This window comes from Anopheles stephensi, chromosome X (genome assembly GCF_013141755.1).
Source record: "Anopheles stephensi strain Indian chromosome X, UCI_ANSTEP_V1.0, whole genome shotgun sequence".
Lineage (NCBI taxonomy): Eukaryota > Metazoa > Arthropoda > Insecta > Diptera > Culicidae > Anopheles > Anopheles stephensi.
In genome coordinates, this window is record NC_050201.1 from 2,837,071 (window position 1) to 2,854,283 (window position 17,213).

General features: G+C 47.1%; 5 protein-coding genes across 8 annotated transcripts; 3 read left to right on the plus strand and 2 right to left on the minus strand.

Annotated features, from left to right (window-relative positions):
- Positions 1–11: 11 nt before the first annotated feature.
- LOC118503890 (28S ribosomal protein S29, mitochondrial) lies at positions 12–2,783 on the plus strand. Its single transcript, XM_036037665.1, has 2 exons — positions 12–215; positions 282–2,783. Exon 2 carries the CDS (start codon positions 342–344, stop codon positions 1,518–1,520), a length of 1,179 nt encoding a protein of 392 aa, XP_035893558.1. The 5' UTR covers positions 12–215; positions 282–341; the 3' UTR covers positions 1,521–2,783.
- Positions 1,657–9,754, minus strand: LOC118503911 (coactosin-like protein). The gene is made up of 3 exons (XM_036037709.1): positions 9,323–9,754; positions 3,465–3,788; positions 1,657–3,385 (listed from the first exon to the last, which is right to left on the minus strand). Exons 1-3 carry the CDS (start codon positions 9,371–9,373, stop codon positions 3,269–3,271), a joined length of 492 nt encoding a protein of 163 aa, XP_035893602.1. The 5' UTR covers positions 9,374–9,754; the 3' UTR covers positions 1,657–3,268.
- A 412-nt stretch (positions 9,755–10,166) lies between these two features.
- Positions 10,167–11,748, plus strand: LOC118503895 (glutathione S-transferase theta-2-like). 3 transcript variants are annotated; one of them, XM_036037696.1, is made up of 3 exons: positions 10,167–10,274; positions 10,659–10,808; positions 10,873–11,748. In XM_036037696.1, the coding sequence occupies exons 2-3, from the start codon at positions 10,691–10,693 to the stop codon at positions 11,457–11,459; spliced, it is 705 nt and encodes a 234-aa protein (XP_035893589.1). In that variant the 5' UTR covers positions 10,167–10,274; positions 10,659–10,690; the 3' UTR covers positions 11,460–11,748. The 3 variants fall into 3 exon arrangements, with proteins under 3 accessions (XP_035893589.1, XP_035893572.1, XP_035893581.1); XM_036037679.1 differs by lacking the exon at positions 10,167–10,274 and adding an exon at positions 10,284–10,539; XM_036037688.1 differs by lacking the exon at positions 10,167–10,274 and having other exon boundaries at positions 10,298–10,808.
- Positions 11,749–12,097: 349 nt separating this feature from the next.
- LOC118503858 (xaa-Pro aminopeptidase 3) lies at positions 12,098–14,050 on the minus strand. Its single transcript, XM_036037575.1, has 4 exons — positions 13,895–14,050; positions 13,580–13,818; positions 12,424–13,477; positions 12,098–12,351 (listed from the first exon to the last, which is right to left on the minus strand). The coding sequence occupies exons 1-4, from the start codon at positions 13,959–13,961 to the stop codon at positions 12,167–12,169; spliced, it is 1,545 nt and encodes a 514-aa protein (XP_035893468.1). The 5' UTR covers positions 13,962–14,050; the 3' UTR covers positions 12,098–12,166.
- A 199-nt stretch (positions 14,051–14,249) lies between these two features.
- On the plus strand, positions 14,250–16,242 carry LOC118503883 (palmitoyltransferase ZDHHC6). 2 transcript variants are annotated; one of them, XM_036037651.1, is made up of 5 exons: positions 14,250–14,349; positions 14,455–14,689; positions 14,791–15,716; positions 15,803–15,993; positions 16,068–16,242. In XM_036037651.1, exons 3-5 carry the CDS (start codon positions 14,961–14,963, stop codon positions 16,228–16,230), a joined length of 1,110 nt encoding a protein of 369 aa, XP_035893544.1. In that variant the 5' UTR covers positions 14,250–14,349; positions 14,455–14,689; positions 14,791–14,960; the 3' UTR covers positions 16,231–16,242. The 2 variants fall into 2 exon arrangements, with proteins under 2 accessions (XP_035893544.1, XP_035893534.1); XM_036037641.1 differs by having other exon boundaries at positions 14,938–15,716.
- Positions 16,243–17,213: the final 971 nt, after the last annotated feature.

Genomic DNA, 17,213 nt, shown 5'->3' on the forward strand with positions numbered 1-17,213 from the left:
AACGTCAAACATGCCGCTAAATTGACAATTCCACCACATGCATACAATCGCTTGCTGTTATCTAATTTTGTGTAAAGGAAAAAAAACAACAAAACGGCCCACTCGGGAGATGTCAACATACTGGGCTGGCGCATTAATCGTTTTTTAAGAGATTTGCGTATAAATTGTGCCTCCCGGTACTGTGTTTCATCAACCTTCAAGCATCCGATAGTTGGGTATGTATTGCGTCAAGCTTATTTGTTTACATGTTACATGGCCTCTTCGCTGGTTCATCACTACAGGCAGCACGCGTCTAGAGGGAACCAACCTCATCGCACCTGTAAGCCGCTGACTGCATCACAATGATACGGAATGCATTACCGCCGGCCCGTTTGTTCTACTCAACAATCACGGCAAACACTACCGCAACACTAGCCAGCAAGCTGCAACCGAAGGTGGACGAATTCCGCACAACCGAGCAGAGCGTGGCAAACCACAGCCGCACCACGATCGGCCGGTATTACACCATCCCGACCGATGTGCGGAAAAAGATCTTTGGCCACGGTGGGCTGCCGAAAAGCTTCGAACGGCAAACAAAAACCTTCAACGAGTGTTCGCTGATGGTACGCCAGCCGGCGGTGGAAATTATTGAGTATATCAAGCGGTCCGACTTTAGCCGGCCGGTAAACCGGTTCGTACTGTACGGTGAGGACGGTGCCGGCAAATCGCTCGCCCTAGCCCATCTGCTGCATTACGGTTTCCAGCAGCGGTACGTATTGGTACACGTGCCCTGGGTACCGAACTGGATGAAGCGTGCGAAGGAAATCGCAAACTCAACCACCAAAGAAGGTTCCATCGACCTACCGCTGGATGGTGCGGCCTGGTTGCTGCACTTTAAAACCCAAAACGGAGCACTGCTGAAAGAGCTCGGGCTTACCGTGAGTCGCGATTACGTGTGGACAAAGCGTGAAATAACGCCGACCGGTGCACCACTGCTAGACCTCGTCGAGCACGGTATTAATCGAGCGAAATTTTCCTGCGATGCTATCGCCGCCCTGCTGCACGAACTGAAGCAACACTCGAGTGCCGGACGGGCCCGCACGATGGTGCTGATCGATGGGTTTAATGCATTCTTTCAGCCGCACACACGGCTGCTTACGGAAAACAAAGCACGCGTGAAGCCGGCCCAAATCACGCTCACGGATCCATTCCTCGGCATCACGCGCAACGACTGGTGTAACGGGGTGTGCGTTGTCACCATCGATCAAATGGTGGGCGAGTTTAGGGATGCATCGAAACCCCAGCCCAAGGCTGCGCTGCCGCCAGTATCTGTGATCGATTCGCGCCCGTGCTTCGAACACCTGGACCCGTTTGTGCCGGTGCAGGTCGTCGGTTACGATGAGACGGAATACTACAGCTGCATCCAGTACTATCTGGACCGGAAATGGATTCAAACGACCGAGGCGGGCTTTGACGATGAGCTGAAAATGTTGAGCTGCCAGAACCCTTACCAGCTGATGCAGCTCTGCGCATCGTTATAGGGTGGAAGCTGTAAAGAGAACATTGTTAGGCCTATTTGCTTCAAATCAATAAAATCTGATAAACAACACCCATACATCTAAAGTGCGGTTTTACGGATGCATTTTTAAAGGGGCAGAAAATGAAGCTCGCTATTACTTTAACGTTATACATTTTTTATTCTGTTAAATTGCTTTGATTGTCACAGCAGTAAACCGGCGCTTCACATTCGGTATTCAGTCTGTTGAATTTAGAGCATGCACGTGTTGTTCCTTTTCGCTCAGTTCGATTCTTTTCCCCCCGCCGGTCACGTTACGAAACAGATTTTTTTAATTGCAATATTTTATAGTTCAATTTGCCATTGCCCATTGCTGTATACACCTATACCGCTCGCCATCTCACTCACACTCAAGCAGTGTCGGCAAACGTATTTAAGTATAGTTTTTTTACGATGAAAATGCTTCTCAAAAGTAGAGTACAGTGTTGTGTGTGTTAATGACAGAATGACGAACGAATCAATCCCGACCCCGCCGTTGGGTGCTGTGAATAGTTTCGACGGTTTAACGATTCGTCGTGCAAAAGTCGTGGAGGAAGGAAATTTGGAAACATTAACATAGACGAACGATAGAGTTACGATATAAGCTTAAATATATAATTTGTGCAATTTTGCAAGAAAAAAAATCAAATCACAACATCGTTACTTTTGTTTCTATCTCAGTGCCAAAAAGATTGTGTTCTTGATGTATCCGTACCACAGCGCGAATCGCATTGCTAATTGTTTAGGTGCGGAATGACCAGAATGCAATATCAATTTCCTTTTCTTTACGTACGCCCATCGTTTCATCCATCATTTTGTGCTTCCTCCTACATTAACAGCTAGTTTTTCTTTTTTTTGTTTGCGAAAATTAAGTGTGTCATTGAAGCGAAGATTTATGCTAGATTTATAAATCAAATTTGCTTGCCCTTTGTTTTCCTTCCATTCGATAATTTCAGCTTCCTACAGAAAACTTGCATTTCTACTGTACTCTTGGATCAGTTCTATAGTACTGCTTGCTACATATAATACGTTTGTGAAATTTATGAACGCCTATGAATTTTTCGTGTCAATTTGAATAAAAAAAAGGCACGTTTGTTTTGCAAACACCCGCCCATGAGGATTTTCCCCTGACCCATTGCAAATATTTCAAGCTAAACATTGACCCACGGTACAGTCATCGAGAGCCCGACCGTCCGATCTGTTCGATGAACAGTGAACTAAAAAAAAAAAACCCCAACAAAAAACCAAACTGCTGATCCCACTCAGCAAAAACAAAACCCCGAAATAGAAAAATCAATGAATGATTGTTCTACAAATGATATGTTTCGCATGTTGAAAAATAATGCTCAAGGCCAATTATAACATTAATGGTAAAGATGGCGTATTGTGCGGGATATTATCTCCTTCAACCCGAACCAAAAATGGGTGCATTTTTTAACCTCCCCTCCCATCCCCAAAAAAAAACCCTCCCACACCATTAATCTTACAAGATGGCCTGAGTATTATTAGTAGAAAGGTGTGTACAACACTTTTGCATCCACCTGAAAAGGGGTTCGCGGCTGAATGAATCGTGAATCTATGGAATGGCAATAGGCAATAGGCCGGCTGGCACAGATCACATTCTAACGCGATTCGTCTAGAGCTCATCCCACTATCATCATCCACACCGGCGCGCTACGCTAATTTCTACGTCTCCAGACTCTCCTCGTCATCATCATCTGGTAGGGCAGAGTTTTACAGCTCCCGCACACCAGTCCCATAGTTAGCGCCGCCCGCTTTGTTCAGATGCGCCTTAAACATCTCCAGATCCAGATCGACGCTCGTTTCCACCTGCAGCTCGACGGCAAAGTTCTGCGGAGAATGGAGAAGAACGATTAGTTACGTACCGGCTAGGGCGCCCCGTTTCACCCTCCAGGAAGCATTGACCTACATTGATCACATCCTTGATGATCGACTTGTCGGTGGACATTTTGGCGCGCTGCATCACACCGACTTCCGGTCCGATCCAGGTCAGGAACAGAAACTTGCTTCGCTTCGACATTTCGTCGCCCATCTGTATCCGGATGTAGCCGAACGCGCGCTCATCGTCGTGAAACTCGCCGCAAAACTCCTCGAACCCTTGGCCCTTCGCCGAGCAAACGATCTTTAGGCCGTCGAACTTAAACACGGCCCATTCGTGATCGCTCAGGTTCGAGCGTACCTCCTCGTACGCCTCACGAATCGCATCCTTATCGAGGGAGGTTGGTAATGCCATCTGTGCAACGGAATTGAAAAGTAAAGCATGAAGAATTTGCTCATTATTTGCGCCGTACGGCGCGATATGTCGTGCAGCTGTGAGTCATCGTCAGCTACACATCGGAGGGCAAACGGAACGGAACCGCGTTCAAGAAGCAGCATGTGCCAGAGTGCCAGACGATGGCGCGGTTCAAGTGGTGAAGTGCAGATGCCGATGGAGCTGCGGATAACGGCATGCAGAATACCATGCTGCTGCTATCGCTGTTTGCAACATTAATGCTTGTTCAATTCGCGCCGTCGTGCCTTATCGGGTTCGAGGTGCGGTACGATTTTTGCTGTTGCTGCCTATCACTCAAAGCCACACCAATAATCCACGCTTCTACGAATAGGTAGCGCGCTCGCACGTAGCTTTCCCGCTAAGGTTACAGCACGGAAACGTTTATCTTATCGATATGGGGGACACACATGTAACAAATAATGTTTGCTATAATGGGGTAGATTAAGCAATATTTGCTACAAAGTTTGCTGCGCTAAATGCTCGCTCCCCTTCCCATTCCCTGTCGCGCTTTGAAGAAATGTCCGACGGTGGCGGTAGTTGTTCTTCTTCGCAGCCTCTCAGCCAATAGCGTTTCTTGAAATTGTGATCACACCAGCATCGCGCTTATGTGTGCTCCAAATGGTGGACGATACTCTCCTTCATCTGGTGTGCGCTTGTTGAAGTTTCGTGTCGATGGCGTGGAACTCCATCAACATGACGTCAGCACTTCTTAAACGACCGGAAACAAAAAGAGAAAAACAAGAAGCAAGAAGCGAAGGTTCGCAAGACGGCGGATTTCCCCCTGGAAGACGCACGGCCACGAATAACACTCGGGGAATGCACGCGCTTTTCCCACTGAGCTCTTGGTTAGCTTCAGATTTTTGAGGTTAGCTAAACATACTGGCTGATCAGTGGTACTTGTGGGGGTCTTTGATCGTTGGTGTGAAGGCCGATTCACACGCCCGGATTGAGCATCTCACATCCCATCTGGGCTGACTATTCCGGCACAATACCAAGTCTAGATATCCAGATACTCGGGAGGGGCTACACACGACAGGACCAGGGTTCAAATATCTTCCTGGTGACTGACTTTCTTGCTAAAGAAAGGGCCAGACCTTTCGAGGTTGTAATGCCGACATCCAGAGATATCTATATCCGTCCAAGACCTTCTCAAAGTTGTAGTCCCAAAACGAAACAGAAGAACTCGCCGCTCCAGAGATTGATGTGTCTGTGTTGTCTTTTGTCGGTTACATCCGCTCCGAAGTATGGGTTTAAATCTCACCATCCGCCCGCCCTGGCTGGCTTGTCAGGCCATTCACAAAACAGCTGCATGGCATGGCATGCCTACATGCATTAATTATGTTCACGTATTCACGCACGCATGCACTTACTATCCATGCGTGCGCGTAATATGGAACGAAACTCTACAAAACTGGGCCTCTGTTTTCCAACGAGCAAGCTGAATTGCTCGATGACACAACAGCAAGCGCATCCCCGTTAAGGTTGTAACAAATTTTTACACCTTCACAAGACAAGACCTCCGGCCTCCTCCTTCTCCTCCTCCTGCTAGCTAGAGTTCCCCTTATATGTCCATAATCCTTCAATTTTATTTTGACTGGCGTCGTGCAATAGCAGAACGGTGTAAGCATCCTTGGTGCTGTGGGCCCCTCCAAGTTTTTGCCCACTGTCGTCCGGTCTCACCGGTGTGTTGCTCGACCGGTTTTTTCATGTCATGGCTCTTTACCAACACCAGCGTGCTTTCTTCAGACAGGCAGTAGGCAATGCACAGGCCTTGATCCTTGAAACATTGTAGCGCTGCTTGCGATTGTTGTCGCCCGGCCATATCCGTCCATGAACCATATTCTTCGAGACGCTCTTACAGCGTGATTGTCGGCGTCGTCGTCAGACCATATTCGGGACACACGCTTACGGGCCCGTAAGTTAGCTTGTAGAGACTGATGTTGGGTAGCGTTGATTACGTCATACATCGCCCCACTCTTTCTTTGGGTAGAGAAGATTTGGAGCTCCTCCATAGGGAGTCTGGATTCCACTGGACTATCTCTGAAACTCTGGAAACGCTGGAGGCCCTTCGTATAGGGAGATTACGTTCCAGATGTGATTTGATGCCGTAACATGGGGGTGACTCAGAGCACAGGGTAGATTCGGCATAGAGTTCGCCCTCGTAGCAAGAGGACTGATTCTCTGGATGCGTGATAATTGATCACCGGTGGCCTTACGCCCAACAGCAGGAATAAGAATGTCTCTCATCTCGCAAACTAATTAAACCAACCTCAAGAGATTCAAGTATACATCCTCCTAAGTATACATCGTTCCCCCCCGACATAGCCTCAAAAATGGACGCGTCGATAATCGGCTCCGCTGTACTGGTGGTTGCACTATTAATGAGGTGAAAGCGCCGGTGTGCAGCCAAATAAATCGAAGGTCATGGATCGAATCTCCTCGGGACCAGCCACCCGGTTCACAACTCAACCGTGGCACCCCCATCACGACCGGACACTCACTCCATCCAGCAGCTTTATTGAAGATAGACAAGCTCAGAACATCCGAATCGGACATCCAATCGGACCGAATTCCCTGTACCGGCGTTTTTCCCTCCCAACAACAACAACAACAAAAAACCAACACCCCACCACGGACGGGGGCAATCTTGATGAACTTTTCCATCAGTTCCTTTACCCGTTAAAATCATTGGTGCGTCCGGAATAGTATATTCGGCAATCCACCGAGTACCGTACAGGGAGAAGAAAAGGTGCGTTTCGATCGATCCGGTGTACCGTAGGGCACTCGGGCCTGACCGGGCCTGTGCTGTATATAAAAAAGAACCGTTGCCTGCTGCTTCTTTCACCCTGCCTGGCACTCTATCACACCATCTCTGGTTTATAGAAAAAAAAAAAAGTTTGATGCGAGTAGTGTGTGGTTCAAAGTTGGCCTTTTTGGATCAATTGCCAGCAACAAAACCCGATCCCGGGCTCGGATAATCTTTTAATCGCAGCTCGCTCTCTAAGTGCGGTATTTCTTGAACCTAGCGAGCTTCTATTGAGTGGGGAGGCTTGCTGGCAGTTGTATAACACACATGGTGTCACATTGTTAAATTATTTTCTTCCTGCATTTCTATCTCAATGGTGGATATGGGAGATGAGCCTTTAGGTAGTTTCTACACCGGTACCTACACATCTTCGAGAAGTCTCGCGCGGCCTGCTATTTCTAGCTTTTCTTGGCATGATTTTACACCCATAACTGGGGCCTGCAATACGGAGATACTATATGCGATCTGGATGGGACTTGGTCCCCGGTCCTCCCCGGGTGAAGTCCAGCGCCGCTATCGCCCTGAAGCTCGCACCGTTTGCAAGCCTCAAAAGTTGATTAGGTGATTTAAAAAATCTATAAAATCACACCACTTCCCAAAACAACTTAATCGCCGCTCCCTGGTGCGAAAGGAAATCTGCAACCCCATACGTGCATACTTCCAATCGCAGTTTCGTGCGTGCAGCTATCTGCTTGCTCCGGGTATGATGGGGTCTCTTTCTCTTTTTTCGTTCCATTTTGATTTTTCGAGTTTCGCGCGTTTCGCTTAGCTTGTGCTCTATATTTCAAAAATACAGTTACCCCCGGCTACGGGCCAACCTCTGCGGAGTTTCCAAAAACTCTCTTCTTTTCTACAAAAAAAAACAGACAGCGACCCTTTCTCCTGCCAGCGGGCGCGTGAACGAGAGGATGGGCGATGAATTAAGTAAAATGTGAAATTATCCTCCACGCATTTAAAAGATCCACGCGATCGCGGCAACAAAGGCACTTGCAGCAGCAGTGCCTCAAGCACCAAGGCGAGAAAACAGATTAGCAGCGGGCGTGGGCGCATTTTTTTTTTTGGGGTTGTTTGTGTTACATGTGTGTGTGTGGCTTCTTTCGACGCGCCAGTTTGGCCCCAATTGGGCATTGGAAATTGGAACGGGGACGAGTGGTTGGCGAGAAGAAAACACGGGCCACGGGCCAAAACCCGAAAGATGTATGCTATTGGGCACGCGAGCCATCACTGCCCAATAGGGCCCTCCCTGGATATTCGATTTCTATATCCCAGATGTGGAATGCAGCAGGCGAATGGCGCTTTCGATGTCCCAAAATCTGTTACATGTGCGCCTTAAAAATTGCGCGATTATTTAAATTCTCGACGAGAGTGTTTGTAATTTTCTGACACCCTTACTATCCGGTCATACCGAGCTGCAAAGTCCCTTACCGGAGCTCCAAAACAATGTAAGAAGGTCAGAGAAAATGTAGACAGTAAGACAGAGCTGGATTTCATCTGCTTCACTGTACCATCGTATAGGCTCCGTCTGAAAACCTGTTTCTCCATATACCAAATGAAGCATCAAACTGCTTGCAGCAGCAGCAGCAGAGCTCAGCGGTACCACACAGGTTCTCGACTGCAGTATTCTGACTGGTATTGCATTTTGTTGGCTAGAATTCTCTAAAAAGGCACACACACTTGTTGCCCCTTCGGAGCAGCATTCGTGACACATTTTCCTAAACCCGGACAACCTGGTGCCTGGGCGCAGAGATAAGTGGCACACCGCACAGGAGGAAGTCATCATCTTCCTTTACCGGGAAAAGAAAAAACAAAATGACTCTCACCCAAACTCTGGCTGCATTACACGTGTGCCGCTTTCCACCGTTGGTGGAGAACTTGTTTTTACCGTACTGTGGTGGTTGAAGTCTCTCTCGCTGTGAGGGTCTCCAATATCGGCCACACCAAAACCGAATGGGCGAATGGTCTTCATCACGCGCTCCGTCAGGGCGCAATCGGAATAAGTCAACATTTACCCTCTGTGTTTGCTGCATGGATATTGGAACTAATCACCATCCAGTGACCATTCGCCAAACGTGATTGATTGGCAAAGTTGATATGACGGTCCCACCAAAAAAAGGCCCATGAATCACCAAACTACCCTTGCGTTGATGAATCATTCCGACATCCAAGTCCAAGTCAGATATAGTCAACCGGCAAAAAGGAAGGCAGTCTGCTGACCCGACCCAACACCGCAGCAACGCTTTTAATGGCTATTAAACAAGAAGTAGCGAAGCCGTGCTCGGGTCGAGAGCAGGCAGAACAGTTAGCTGATTCACCAGCGCACTGCACTTTACATTCATCTGATGAAACAACACCGTGAGCATGTTTCAGCCCAAGACATGTTGTACACACCCATGTACACTTGCCCCGGCAGGAAGCGAAGCGATATGTGTATGATCTGGGCAATATTTTACCCTCCCCCAATTTACCAGCATCTCCGGATATTAGAATGTTGAAAAGCAGAAAAGGGGATATGAATCTTTCCTCCCAGCCGCGATTGGTGATCTCTGGCGAACCTTGGAAGGGAACTGCCCCAAACGGTGGTGGCAGCAGTGGTAAGGGGGTTGTGAATTGGGGTGGTGGGATGAGACAAGATTGCTACAACACAAAAAGAAAAATCTCCACCATCTTCCCTCTTACGCGGCGAACTTACCTTGCGAGGCTTAGTCTCCGACATTTGCTCTACTTCAACCGGATCCGACATAGTGTTGCTTGAACCGCTCGTAAGAACAACGATTGATAGCGACGACGACGACGACGGAATGTTGGAGGATTATTGGAGACGGAGATATTTCCTTTTTTTTTTTGAGAGCTGGGTCAGGGGCGACTGACTTAAGTGGCAATAACTACTGCTTGGGACGACACTAGCACACGTTCACCGCTTTCGATTGCCGTACTTTCTTTCCACCGTGCACCGTTTGCTGGCGCTAGCCACACATAAAAACAACACCGGATAAAACACGGACCCACTTGAACCCACTGATGATGGCGTTTCACAACCGAAAACCGGCAGTCTTCGTGGTGCGCCGCTGCAAGACAACAAATTCCGAGCAAGACTGACGGTGTGCGGCGTGCGCTAAAATTGTACACAATTTTACACGTGCCGTGCACAAGTCAACCCCCCTATGCATGCGTGGGATGGAGCGAGACGGCGCGTGCTGCGCATCGATCGTTCGCTCGCTCTTACTTCCAGCGAGATGCGCTCGGTACGAGTGAGTCAACAAACAGCAACACTTTCCTTCCAGGGTTTCTCAGGCCGGTTCAACGCTGTAACGCTATGCGTCAACAATAAAAAAACACTTATCCGACATCGTATTTTCAATTAAACCTTGTTAAAAAAATTTCAACATTGGTAAACAGATTTTCCACCCGGTAAAATCCCAACTGGTTGCTGTTGACCTACAGTGGTACAATGTTGTACTGGCCTGAGAAACCCTGTATGTGCGTTGCATCGTACGAAGGAACGAGACAAATGGAGGCGCTTGTTCGTACGCACACATTTGCACCAGATCGGTTTGACGAGAGGTTCAAAGTCATTGAGCTTTGGGTACGCCATTTTTTTATATTCCTCTTGAGCGTTCGTTATCAATTCGCAAGTGTGTTTGGTAGGTATGCAGAACACGCACTCACACAGATGTAATGAAGTAACCAATTTGATGCATATTAGCTTTGTTTGTTGTATTGCACCAAAAAAATAGTTTTTTAACCACAAATGAGGCACAATCGTGTGGAATGTTACGTCAAAATACGTGTGTCAGAATCGTGTGTGCTGGATTCAGATTTCAGGATGCCGGGCTCCCCAAAAGCTATTCTCCTGATAACGTTTAGATAAAGAGAATGATTGGACATTTCATTTCTTGCGAAAAAACAGTCAGTACTTTCACAAACTTTCAGTAGCACGGAAGCATAATTTTGGTCCATGTTATACCCTTCATTAGTTCACTCCAACGCATACGGATTCCACTATCAATTCTTTTGTTTTCTCTCAGGGTACGGAAAAAGAAAACAATAAAATCGGACAATGTCCCGCGGGCTTAAGCTGTACTATGATTTTATGTCGCAACCATCAAGAGCGCTCTACATATTCTTGTCAACCAACAAGGTTCCGTTTGAGCGATGCCCGGTAGCGCTTCGAAAATGTAAGTACAAACACCGTATAGGATAATGGCTCTTAACAACATTTTGCCTCCATTCGCCTCGCAGTTGAGCAGAAAACACCCGAATATCGAAAAAATGTTAACCGATACGGTAAGGTGCCGTGCATCGTGGAGCAGGACTTCCGGCTCGCGGAAAGCGTCGCCATTTACCGGTACGTGTGCCGCGAGTACCCTGTGGCGCCCCACTGGTATCCGGCAGACACCGTACGGCAGGCACGCATCGACGAGTACCTGTCCTGGCAGCACCTGAACATACGTGCCGACGTCTCGCTATACTTTTTCCACGTCTGGCTTAATCCGCTGATGGGCAAGGAGGTGGATGCTGCCAAGACGGACCGTTTGCGGGACCGGCTAAAGAAAGGGTTAGACTTTTTCGAGCATGATTTGCTAGCGAACGGCAAACGGCCGTTCCTAGCCGGTGACACCATCAGCATAGCCGACCTGTCGGCCGCTTGTGAGATTGAGCAGGTTAAAATAGCTGGTTACGATCCGTGCGGTGGCCGACCGCACCTGAGCGCATGGTTGGGGGCGGTACGGGAGCGGACGAATCCGTACTACGACGAGGCACATAAATACGTTTATCGGCTAGCACCGGACCATATTTCTACGCCTGCTGTACCGGAGGATGATTGAGATGCAACGGGTATATATTACACGATATCGGGGGAATGGTATACAGATCTTATACGAACACCTCACCTGAAAAACAGGTGTTTGTATAGCTGTGTTAAAGACTGTAGTATGTGTCCAGTGAAGGGCAAGGGGGATTTTTTTTCTTTAAATAATGTACTGAAGATAAACCTCTTCTAAAAGCCTAAAATCCTGTATAACAGCGCTAACGGCCTTAATAGTGTTTAGGGAAATAAATTTTGATATAATGTTTTCATATTATAAAACAAATAAACAAAAAATGTTGACCAAAGTTGTATTTTAAATTTCTTAACCGTGTACGTGACGATGGAAGAAACGTTGTATCGCGTACGTACGGAATACGGTCAAGGGAAAACGAAAAGTTCCGGAGGAGAGAGGGGTTGATTAATGGGCACGTTCAAATTGATAAAGGTAAGCAGGTATGAAGCATCAGTTACCACTTCAGGCGAAGGGCATACAAGCTGTTACAGCTGCGACGAGTCTTCAGCTGACCTATGCGCAAGGCGTTAACCTTACACTGCCAAGCACCTTGCGCATTGGCCGACTAACCATGGATCGGCGTGGATGGTTGCTGTACTCTCACGCACCACCGTCGTTATTTCAAATGATTGAACATAATCTATATTTACAAAATATTTTAAACCAACATTTATTACACCTACCGTTGTGTTAACAAACCCAGGCAGTACTTATGACAAAGAGCCTCTTGCTTTACAGCTTATCATTTCCTCTATTAGCGATGCATCCTTCACACAGTCCCTGGTAAGAACTTCGATTTCCTTTTCCGGCTTAATAAGCACGTCATCCTCAATGCGCAACCCCACGCCACGAAATTCACTCGGGACGTCAAGCTTGTTCTGTGGTATGTAAATCCCTGCAAAAATAAAATGTTATTAGAGCATTTAGACAGGAAAAAAAAACAATTTAACATAAGAAGCATCCTTACCTGGCTCTACGGTGCACACCATTCCGGGGCGCAGGTGTATGTTGCGGGATATTAACGGTGTGTCGTGGACATCCATGCCGAGATAGTGCGATACATGGTGGGGACAAAATTTGTAAGCAGCTCGTGAAAGCTCGAGCGCCGAAAGTGAACCAGGTATCAGTTTGATTTCCTGTAAATATTTCCCTATCTTTGAGCACATCGTGTCGAAGAGCTGATCTAAGGATTCACCACCCTGAAACTGTAAGCAGTCTAACAGTTCGCGCTGAATTTGTAGCAAAATTTCGTAAAGCACACGATGGGCATCGCTAAACTTGCCATCAACCGGCCACGTCCGCGTAATATCGCTCGTGTATCCATGATACTCACATCCGGCGTCCATCAGTATCAGTTCGCCACGCTTTACAATCTGATTGTTATTTATGTAATGGATAATCGTGGCGTTAGCGCCACCTGCCACCACTGGCGGATACGCTAGAAAGTTAGCGCCACTGAGACGCGTGTGGTAGTCAACGCTGGCATAGATTTCGTGCTCACTAATGCCCGGGTAGCTGTTTTCGATCGTCCTGTTGATAGCTTTCGAAGCCACCTCACACGTTTTACGCATTAGCTCACATTCGCTTTCAGATTTGATCAGCCGAAGGCGGTGTATCAACTCTGTTGGTGATTTTGTTTGTTGGTTTGTCACATCTCTGAGTATCTTTGAGACATGGAACAAATCGGACGATTGCTCGTCGTACCAAACTATAGAGCTGGGGTTTGCAAACCCATACTTTGTCAAATAGTCCTTCAACCCACCGATATCGTACGCTTCCTCCACGCCGTACACGTCCGGTGCGTGCTGGACGCCCGTCCGTGGCCCATCCCACATCTCCGCCGTTCTGTCCTTCGGACGCACAAACAGTGAGCTTTTGCAATTGCCATTCGTATCGATTTCCAAAACAAGCACACTGTCCGGTTCCTGGCAACCGCTCAAATACAAAAAGTCTGTATTCTGACGAAACACGTAAGGAATCTTGTTGCTCATGTACTTCTTACAGGCGGATGGTATCACAACCTGAAATGTTTATAAAGCGCCTATTAACAATCTTGACCCCAACTGCATCGATACACTACCAACCAAAACAAGTACTCTCAAGTAGCTCCAGTAAAAACTTACAATATGATTTGTAGCAGCACCAGTCTGCACAGCGGCATGGTCCCGTAAGGTGTGCAAAAGTGTGTGCCGTCTTGTTTTTACTTCTTGCAGCGGAATTCCGGCCAGCACTTCACCCGGACGAACTAAATGTGGATGGGTGCTATGTACCGGCTGACCGAACGTTGCATTATGGCAGGCCCGGACGAACGATGAGTGGGGCGATGCGGTGCGTGTTGTTCCGGTATTTGTCCACCTAAAACCTGTGGAAAGTAAAGCCGGGATCAGTTTCTTGAGCTTCTGGATCGGCCATACTACTAAACGAATGCTTTGTATTACATTTATTCACCAGCAAACTGTAGCGCTTCGCGCGATGCACTAGAAAACGAGTGGGAACACCGAACATTTTGGACTAACGTGCCCCGTTTCGGAAAATGACAGAATATATTTTATACACACAAGAAAGTCAAAATAAAAGGACAAACTGCATAGAGAAAGGTGGGATGGGGAATGGATATTTTCATTGTGCTGCCGTATCATAATATACTGAAAAAAAGAGAAATTATTTCACACGGCAAAAATTAACAAAAACACTAAAGATTGCATGCTACACCAATCGCTTCATTAATATAAGCAATCTTTTTTTTGTAGAAAAATATTGTTTCGGTTCATATCTTGCTTCTATGTACCTTGGCACCGGATGAATCATATCCATTTGACAGAACAACAGACCAAATCGGTGCAAGAACGTACCAAAAACATTAAAGACCTGCATTTTTTATCCGCATATAATGGTAATAATAAAATAAAAGCACAACGAGCAATCGCTTGTATTGCAAAGTGATCATCAATCTTTTAGAAAAATCAAAAGCTAATGTACGGTTCTGGAAAATTTGCAGTAATTCGCCAAAGTCTAAACGCAACATCATTCAACAAACAGCGGCAAGCGGATCGGCCAAGTGCAAGTGAGAGGCCACAATTATTCAACATTCAACTTTACCCCAAATAAAACTTCTTCAGTCAATGCAAAAGACACTGTACAGCCGGTATTTGCTTGCATGAAAAAAATGTTCATCAACTGGAGCAATAATTCCATCTGGCGTTTCCTTCACTGGGGCCCACTGACTGCAATAGGTGAGAAGCTTCCCCTTGCAATGCTTACTAATGATTTTAATATTTTTTTTTTTGTTATCTATCACGATCGATTATCGCTGGCCATGCTTTTCTTTTCATAGAGCCATTGATTCGATGCAAAAGAATGGGTGTGCTGATGCTGAGTTTGATATGAATGCACCCAATATCATTCAAAGAGTTTAGCTTCTAAACCAAAATTTCATTTACATTCTTTTAAGAGTTCCTGTTTTTTTTTTTTGCTATTTCAGGTATCGTACAATCTATCACAGTAATGACCGTATATATGAACGGCATGTGGTGGCCGGCAAACACTTCCGTGCTGGCGTTCATTAACCAAACAGTGTTTCTAGCACTGTCCCTCAGTACGGGGTTTTACTTCATAATGGCTTCGCTAACAGGGCCTAGCTATCTGCAATTGAAATGGAAACCGAAGCGGGAGGAAGACGAACAGTATTTACAATTCTGTCACGTGTGTGACGGTTTCAAGGCACCCAGATCCCACCATTGCCGGAAGTGCAATAGGTGCGTCATCAAGATGGATCACCATTGTCCGTGGATAAACAATTGCGTCGGTTGGGCAAACCATGGCTATTTTACCGCCTTCTTAACGTTTGCCGTGCTGGGCTGCATACATGCCACCGCGATCCTGTCAGCCTCGCTGTACGTTGGGCTGTACCGGGACTGGTACATCTATTACGGTCAATATTCGAAGGTGAACGTAAAGCTCACCATCTGGAGCCTTGTGTTGTGCGTGTTCAACATTGGACTTGCTATCGGTGTCGTTATCACCGTCGGTGCACTGTTGGTATACCAGCTGAGGTCTATCTTTAACAATCGTACCGCAATTGAAGACTGGATACTGGAGAAGGCACGGTACAGAAAGGAGCGCAATAATGAAACGTTCACTTATCCTTACGATTTGGGCAGATGGAAAAATATGAAGCAGGTGATCAACATTACCTGTACGGCCGCCGGTAACGGTGTGGAATGGCCCGTAGTGGAAGGATGTGACCAGTACACCTTGACGGTACGTGCAGCAAATTCGCCCAAAGTGCCCAAAAATTCGCTGCCGGTATGCTAAACTCCCTGTACTGCATCTTCTCTTCCCTTTAGCGCGAACAGTTAGCACAGAAAGAGGAAAAGCGAGCACGTACCCGTACGTACACCATACATCGTCCTGCCACCGGAAGCTGGGTACCGTTACTGTCTCAAGGATTCAAAGTATGCCTTTCACCGCCACTAACCGATGAACCACGGATTAAGCTAGCAGTGGGTGATCTCGTACGCGTTACCAGATGGAGGAAGTAAGTACTGGGGTATCTCATTTCCTTCGGGGAGCAAATTCAAAATTTCACGAGCCTTTTTCTTTTCCTTTCAGACATTGGTTGTTTGGTGAGAAGATTCAGGAAGCAGAGAGTGAGGCGAACGTGAAACGAATTCGCGGTTGGTTTCCTCGTCAGTGTGCGGTCGAGTATGCGGAATATGACGATGTACCAACCGAAACGCAACTATTAGACAATAAAAGAAAAAAAGATATTTAAAAAGCGACCGAATTACGTATAATGTATGTGTTTAACGACACCATTTTGTTTAAGCTGTTAGGCCATTGTAGGATTAATCATTCCTTTGTTCCCCTTATACAGGCACAGTCAATCCAAGGGTTTTATCAGCACAAATTGGGCATGCTTAATAATTAGCGTGTGCTTATTCAATACTTACTTCCTTATCGCAGTGCTACAACCGCTTGGCATACTACAACAATCCTCCATACCGACCAAGGCCCAGCGCCGTCGTCTGCCAAGTCTGGCAGGACGCATCAACACCATCACTCCAGCTCAGTTTGGGCCAACAACGCTTCCTTTGTCCGTGTGGACGACCTTAAAAGGCTTTACGGGCTGGGTAGTCCGGTATCAACCTCATGACGTGACCAGCCCACCGAAGCCTGGCGAATCTTATACGCTGCACGACGTCCTTCCACCCATACGTACGGGGCCACCCACAAGGGGGTTTCGTCAGTTTTGGACATTGTCCATGGCTCAGAGGCGTATATGAGTACTGGGACTGTAAATGATCTATACAGTCTCAGCTTCGTCTGTCGCGCCAGGTACTTTAGGTTGAATAGTTTCTTCAGGCTGAAGTACTGTACCGGTTGTCGGTGCTGACTTTTGCCCCCAGGCTCAGCGTTTGTTAGCAGGGCCGCTGGTCGTAAATCTCCAACCCGAGCTTTAGTGCCGCTCGCTCGATCGTTTGGTGTAAGCTTCGAGCGTATGCCAGGATCTGGATTGACTTATGGAAGATAGTCCCCGAAGTTTCCACCTTCGAGCCACGGATGCCAATCTCTAGCGCCAGATTGAAAAGAAGACAGGCAAGCGCCCATCTCCCTGGCGCACAGGCCCTTGATGGGCAGCAAAGAACCTTCACCTGGCATATGATGTTGGCCAATATCATTCTTCATTCTGCCTAGCTTGGCTGGGAGGCTCCAAAAGAGCTCGTCGCGTCGTATAGTTTAAGTCCCTGGCTATGC

Bases quoted from the DNA above. Each gene is read 5' to 3' on its own strand.
- LOC118503890 (XM_036037665.1), top strand. From the start codon at position 342: ATGATACGGAATGCATTACCGCCGGCCCGTTTGTTCTACTCAACAATC.
- LOC118503911 (XM_036037709.1), bottom strand. From the start codon at position 9,373: ATGTCGGATCCGGTTGAAGTAGAGCAAATGTCGGAGACTAAGCCTCGC. The intron at 3,789-9,322 runs GTAAGTTCGCCG...TCCGTTGCACAG, and splicing joins CGGAGACTAAGCCTCGCAAG to ATGGCATTACCAACCTCCCT. The intron at 3,386-3,464 runs GTAGGTCAATGC...CATTCTCCGCAG, and splicing joins TCATCAAGGATGTGATCAAT to AACTTTGCCGTCGAGCTGCA.
- LOC118503895 (XM_036037696.1), top strand. From the start codon at position 10,691: ATGTCCCGCGGGCTTAAGCTGTACTATGATTTTATGTCGCAACCATCA. The intron at 10,809-10,872 runs GTAAGTACAAAC...TTCGCCTCGCAG, and splicing joins CCCGGTAGCGCTTCGAAAAT to TTGAGCAGAAAACACCCGAA.
- LOC118503858 (XM_036037575.1), bottom strand. From the start codon at position 13,961: ATGTTCGGTGTTCCCACTCGTTTTCTAGTGCATCGCGCGAAGCGCTAC. The intron at 13,478-13,579 runs GTAAGTTTTTAC...TAAACATTTCAG, and splicing joins GTGCTGCTACAAATCATATT to GTTGTGATACCATCCGCCTG. The intron at 12,352-12,423 runs GTAAGGATGCTT...TTATTTTTGCAG, and splicing joins GGTGTGCACCGTAGAGCCAG to GGATTTACATACCACAGAAC.
- LOC118503883 (XM_036037641.1), top strand. From the start codon at position 14,614: ATGAAAAAAATGTTCATCAACTGGAGCAATAATTCCATCTGGCGTTTC. The intron at 15,717-15,802 runs GTACGTGCAGCA...TCTTCCCTTTAG, and splicing joins GTGACCAGTACACCTTGACG to CGCGAACAGTTAGCACAGAA. The intron at 15,994-16,067 runs GTAAGTACTGGG...TTTTCCTTTCAG, and splicing joins CGCGTTACCAGATGGAGGAA to ACATTGGTTGTTTGGTGAGA.